Raw genomic sequence first — 6,477 nt, forward strand, 5'->3', positions numbered from 1 at the left:
CCCCCCAGAGAAGTCACCACTAACAACAGCTGGTCCAAATGACCTGGCCGGGTTCATGGAACCGCCGCTAAAGGGACCGGCGGCGAGGATGCTGGCTCCAACGATGAAACCGATAGCGATAGGAGCCATGGTCCCGAGCGATCCCTTCTTGGGATCAGCCGCCATTGCGTAGACTGTGTAAACAAGAGCAAACGTCACCACAATTTCTATCACTATCTATATATACATTTTTGAAGTACATTTTAGGTTTTATACCCTTTTATTTGTACTTATTTGATAAATTCGGGCTTTATTAGGATTTGATATGGGCTTCCAACTCAAAACCAATTGACAATGAGTGGAGAGGCCCTAACCCTTTATATATTACTCAAGTCCTTTCTCATCTATCAGATGTGGGATCTTTTCTCCACACGCCCCCTCAAGATGATGGCTCTTCTAGCCATTAATCTCAACAGAATCCATCACGCCTGTAACGCCTCCGAACCGCTCTATGACCGAACCGGCCACAAAACGACTCAGTGCGCTACTTGGTAACGTTCACCAACAGTCCGGCCGAGGTTCAAGAACACATCAGGACCCTCAGCTAGTCCGTCGGCGGCGTTCCTTTTTTCCGCATGGAACATCTTTTAGGCTTTGCAACCCTTGAGACATTCCAGGCGTTGAGCCGACCCGGACTAGGCGTATATCAGTTATGTCTCATGCGAATATAAATCCGAAATTTATTAAATACCAAAAGAAAAGTTATTACAAACAGAACCCAAACGGTTCAAAGTTCAAGTTTGAGGCATGCAGCCCAAAGTTCAAATACAAAAACATACTTTATTCTACAATAAACACACAAACTACTCCGGCTTCCTACTCGTTCACCACGCCCTCTAGTTCCCTCTAGGGTTTCCTGCACAGCAACACAAACCGTAAGTAATCGCGAAGATTACTTAGTGAGCTCAGGATTCCAGCATATAAATTAAACCCCCCAATTCCCCAACAACAACAAAGCAAGCAATCACACATGCAAGCAACAACAAAGCAAGCAATCATACATGCAAGCAACAACAAAGCAAGCAATCACACATGCAAGCAATAACAAAGCTATCAACTATCAGAAATAGCAAGCGGAAGCTAAACAATCAATCAACACAACAACATGCATATGCAACACTCAAATACAACATGCAACAACCAAATAAAACTTGCAACTAAAACTAAAGAAAAAGTTTTAATCAAGTTTTAATTCCTTAAGGGCCCGGTATGCTTCCTCTCCTCATCAACTCTTGAACAACCGTATCGCAACCACAAAGGCATACGACCGGACTTCACAAAGCTACACCGTCGTGTAGACAACATCGGCCAGGGTAGCGAACCCAGTAACCTCCGAGCTCTTCGTCAGAGACCCTATAGCCCACGACCATGGGTCACATGTCGCGTCTGTATGCTGTACGGAAATTCGTTGAGGACAGCAATACCCAAATCTTAATACATTAGCCGGACTTTCTCACGGACTACATGCATTAAGACCTCATCAATTAGATACTTGTCTTTTATGGTTTTAAAGCTCATAATTTCTCTAAAAGTATCTCAACTAGCTTCCATCTCCAATACTTAGATCCTCCCAATCTAAAATTGAGAGAAGCGCTCACAATGTTACCAACTCCATTACTAGAACCTTTCGAACTAGTAATGAGTGTAACCTCACACCACATGCATTTCACAAGAAAAATCACAAAGATAAATCAAGTAAATGCAACTAAACACTATGCAAAACCGTCTACTAGATGGAGTTCATCGGGATCCACTCTAGTTCGGTAATATGCGTCTGAACTCACAGATAACCGGCGAAATCTGGCGGGTTGATCTCGATCTCGTTCTTTTCTCTGCAGCAACTCGGTGCTCCTCTTGTTGCGATCGAGCTCTTTCTCGAGCCAACACTCGGCGATGGTCGATAGTCTTGTCTTGCAACGTCTTCCTCTTCCTCTCTTCTTCTCCCCTTCGCTCCTCCTCTCTTCTTCACTCTTTCTCACTTTTCTCTCTTTCTCTTTTCTTCTTTTGATTGTGTGAAATGAGAAATGGGAAGAGAGGGCTCCTTATATAGAGAGCTTGGGCGGCATGATCAACCAATGCATGTCATGCACTTGGTTCGATCTCCTTTCTCACTCTTTGAGAAACTTTGACACAAAGCTACTTCTCACACAAGTATTCTCTTTGTCCCCCTCCATCTTCATGCATGAATCACCATTGGCCACCTCCAAATGATGATGCTTCCTTCTTAAACTTGCATGAAAGGCTATTGGTCCAACACACAAATGCTAGAGATTCCCTTGTCTCCTACATTCTTGCATGCATTTTGATTGGACCAAGTGGAAAAACAATTCCATAAAAATCTAGAATTCTTGTTGGCTCGGACGGCGCTACCGCGGTTCGTCAACGGTACGCGTCACGGCTCGACCTCCGTTGGATTTCCTCAGCACGCCTCGAACCACTCTGCGGTAGGTCTCGGCCATCCTCGACACGTCTCGGCAAATTCCGATACGCTCGGCAACTCTCGGCAATCCTTGATATGCCTCGACAATCTTCGATACGCCTCGGTAATCCTCGATACGCCTTGGCAATCGTCTCGGTACCACCTCTCGGGTACGTCTTGGTACCACGTCTCAGTATGTCTCGGCCATACGTCTTGGTCATCTCTCGACTCCACGTCTCGGCCATCGTTCGGAATCCCTCGTTCCTTCGGGAATTCCTTAGACACTTCTTCGGCAATTCCCGGTCCTTCGTCCTTGCCTTCACTCTGAGACACTTCTCAGCTCTTTCCATCAGGGGTTTTTATTTTGAATTTTACCCCATGATGAGGGTCATTACAACGCCCCCTCGAGATAATGCTCTTTATTTAGCTATCTCGATGGAATTGGGCCTTCCTTTGGGCCATCAATTAATGGGGTGATCGGGCCTCTATTCGGGCCGGATTAATTAACGGGCCAGCGTGTGTAGGCTCTGATACCATGATAAATTCAGGCTTTATTAGGATTTGATATGGGCTTCCAACTCAAAACCAATTGGCAATGAGTGGAGAGGCTCTAACCCTATATATTACTCAAGTCCTTTCTCATCTATCAGATGTGGGATCTTTTTCTCCACATGTAGAAGGATCTAGAAGATACACAAGATAATATGAATATATTGTATATTTATGATATTGATATGTAAAGATTTAGTTCTATCTTAGTTTAGGAAGCTATTTCACTATATAAACATGTGTAATCCCTATTGTATAATTCATGAGAGTAAATACTAATTCTCCACTCCTAAACTCTCATCAACCTTTATCATGGTATCAGAGCCACAATGATCTAACGATCGGCTCCGTTCCTGTTTCTAAGCTATATGCTTCTTTTGTTTATTTTTTTTTTGTTTTAAGCCAAGTGCTTCCACATTCAAGTTCATTATGAACCTCTGAATCTAAGCAATAGAGCTTCTCTTATTCAAGTCTACCATGTAAGACCTCTGAATCTAAGCCAAATGCTTCTCTTTCATAATTTTTATTTTCAAGCCAAAAGTGCTTATATCATTCAAGCTTATTATAAGCCTCTGAATCAAACTGAATTTCTTTTGAATTAAAAAAAAATGTTATTATCGTTTCCTCAAACCATAGTGCTTCTTTCTATTTAATTTTCTATTAAAAAAAAAATCTTTCAATATTTTTGTCGTTATTTTGTTTGCCTTGAAGAAGAAAAAAAAAACTCATCGGATCTCTTTCCATAACCAAACAACTGCTTCCCCCAATATGCTGGCCAAGTCCAGAAATCTCACGATGTGTCATCTACACGAGGTCCTCCATCTACGCTGCACCATCAACATATTCTACAAGTCAATCTCAAGCCGTTCATTCCAATAATTCTCCATTACCACCTTGAGCTTCAGGGGGCATGTAGAAGGATCTAGAAGATACACAAGATAATATGAATATATTTTATATTTATGATATTGATATGTAAAGATTTAGTTCTATCTTAGTTTAGGAAACTATTTCACTATATAAACATGTGTAATCCCTATTGTATAGTTCATGAGAGTAAATACTAATTCTTCATTTCTAAACTCTCATCAACCTTTATCATTATTTAAAAACTTATTTACAAAGTTAATCCCTAACAAATTTCTAAAAATAGCATTACTACAGATTTTATTTCCTAAATATTTTACATACCATTCCAACTAAAAAATTCAGCATAATCAATACAGAAACAAAACTATGATATATTTAACCACACCTTCTATTGTGTACAAATAAAACAACAATTTGATTCCTATTTTATTTTCTAAAACCTGTGAGCTTTGATTCTTAACGTAAGAAGAACTTCGATTCACGTTTATTTAACTATTATAATTAATATAAATAAACTTAATAAAATTTTAAAGTATTACAAATATGTAGAATTAAAATTTTTTAATATATTATATAATATGGTTATATAGTAGATGGGTTATAAAGAGGACATGTTGGAATTAATAAAATATCATTAAATTTGTGTTAACACGGGTTAAATCCTCATGTTGTTATTTGTCAAAACTATTAATATTAGAATATTTGACATATAAAAATTAAGTTGATTGAACTAAGATTGTGTAAAATAATTAAATCATTAAGAAAATTATGACTTAATCATAGCGTATAAATGACTTACTATATGTTTAGATCATTTTTTTGTTATAATAATTAAAAATCAAAATAGAATCTCAAACACTAAACAAAACAAACAAATGAAGTATATTGTGGATTAAAAATTTAATATAAATTAATATTTAGTCGCACAAACGGTCAGAAAATTAGTTATTTCTCTATTTAAAAAACATCTAATATTTAACAAACAAATATAATATAAGATATAAATAATAATAAAAATCATATGCACACAGTGTACCGCGAGTTAAAATCTAGTTATTACTTCAACAGCTCCTAAATCAGCCGCTACTCCATGGGTCGGTACGCTCTGCATGACCAGAAAAATAAACACATTCTCAGTTTATTATTAATCCATATAACCTTCTAAACCAAACCGGATTTTTTTTCTAACCGGATGTTGAAACCGCCATAACATTTTTTAATCACGGTCGTTTGTGTTTGAACAAAACATTCCCAATCCGAACTCATTCAAGATTTTAATAAGCAAATACGAATGTTTTTGGGTACCACGACATTGGTAACGAAGGCAAGGAGGAGACAAGCCACGATGGAGCCAAGGCATTAAGCATTGATATATGTACTGTTTGATCTGGCAGTTTTAATTTTCTGTTTGTTGAGGACAAGAACACTATGCAGCTGAGATCATTATTTAATTTCTGAATTCCAATGTTTCCAGGGAGCAGTTTCTTTAATTTGTCAGGTTTTGTAGCATTAGATTTTAGAGTCTTGATAAAAAGTTATCAAAGATAGAGATTGTTTCCTTTAAAAATAAAGCAAACTCACTCACTGCATGTTGGATCATCGAAAGGGTTTGGCAATTTGTTTACACACAAAAATTCATGTGACAAAAATATTAAAAGATGAGAGATAATACATAGATATATTATTAGACAATGTCTTCCACCAGGAAAATCACATATGCATCTTCCGGTATAAGCCGGTTAATTAGTTGATTATGCAAACATGATCAGAAAAAGAAAAAAAAAACAGAAACGATTTAGAAACAAACAAGCCAAGTAAGTCCCACATCATTATCGCAAAACTCAGGGCGTGTTAGTAGTCATCTTCTCAATGTCCTCACTAGTCTCCTTCTCCTGTTCTCCACGTCCAACTCATCATCCTTCACCTCGTTGCTACTTACCGAGTTCGATGAGGTATCTCCGCTCGCTGCTTCCTCAGCAGCCTCGTATAGAACCCTAGCATTAGCCGTAACTCTATCGATGACACGACCCCGGAGTTCCCAATCATCGCCGGCGATTTCATTCATAGCTTCTTCGCAGATGGCTCGAATGGTCTCGGGACACGGTAGCGGACCATCCCCAACCACCCGAATTCCCATCCTGTTGAAATCAATGGCGCTGATTGCTTCCGGATTCTCGAACGCGCTTCGTGCCGAGGAAGACATCTTTGTCGATGATCTTTTTTTAATCTATCTGCCTAGGGGTTTTGATTTCTCTCGTGCTCACTTTCCCAAATCGCCATATATATATATATATATACTCTTGCTAAATCCCAACCCTAGTGGGCCTTTTTCTACTCTTCCTTTTTCTTTCTTTTTTTCCTTTTACCATATGTATAAATTACAATTTGAAACATATGTAAATAATTTTTTTTTCCTTTTTAACATGTATAGAATTACAATTTGAAACAAATGTAAAATTTTTTTTGGTGATTGCGCTACATTCCAATTAGTACATTAGAGCTAGTTCCGCATAACCGCAGCCAAACAATCCACACAATGGGTGGATTGTTCTTTGTTCCAACTGGTGTTGTTTGTTGCAATAGCCTCGACCAAATTTTAG

At 38.4% G+C, this 6,477-nt stretch overlaps 1 protein-coding gene across 1 annotated transcript in view; it reads right to left on the minus strand.

Annotated features, from left to right (window-relative positions):
* The window catches only part of LOC104733544 (probable aquaporin TIP2-2), a 6,626-nt gene extending 546 nt beyond the window's left edge, over positions 1 to 6,080 (minus strand). Inside the window, exons 1-5 of the mRNA XM_010453115.1 lie at positions 5,817 to 6,080; positions 5,183 to 5,236; positions 4,938 to 4,982; positions 871 to 873; positions 1 to 216 (exon numbers count right to left, since the gene is read on the minus strand). The exon at positions 1 to 216 is cut by the window's left edge and continues 13 nt beyond it. Of these exons, the coding sequence (XP_010451417.1) occupies positions 1 to 216; positions 871 to 873; positions 4,938 to 4,982; positions 5,183 to 5,236; positions 5,817 to 6,080 (582 nt within the window). The remainder of the gene's footprint in view (positions 217 to 870; positions 874 to 4,937; positions 4,983 to 5,182; positions 5,237 to 5,816) is intronic.

This window comes from Camelina sativa, chromosome 12, assembly GCF_000633955.1.
Source record: "Camelina sativa cultivar DH55 chromosome 12, Cs, whole genome shotgun sequence".
In the NCBI taxonomy this organism is placed as follows: domain Eukaryota; kingdom Viridiplantae; phylum Streptophyta; class Magnoliopsida; order Brassicales; family Brassicaceae; genus Camelina; species Camelina sativa.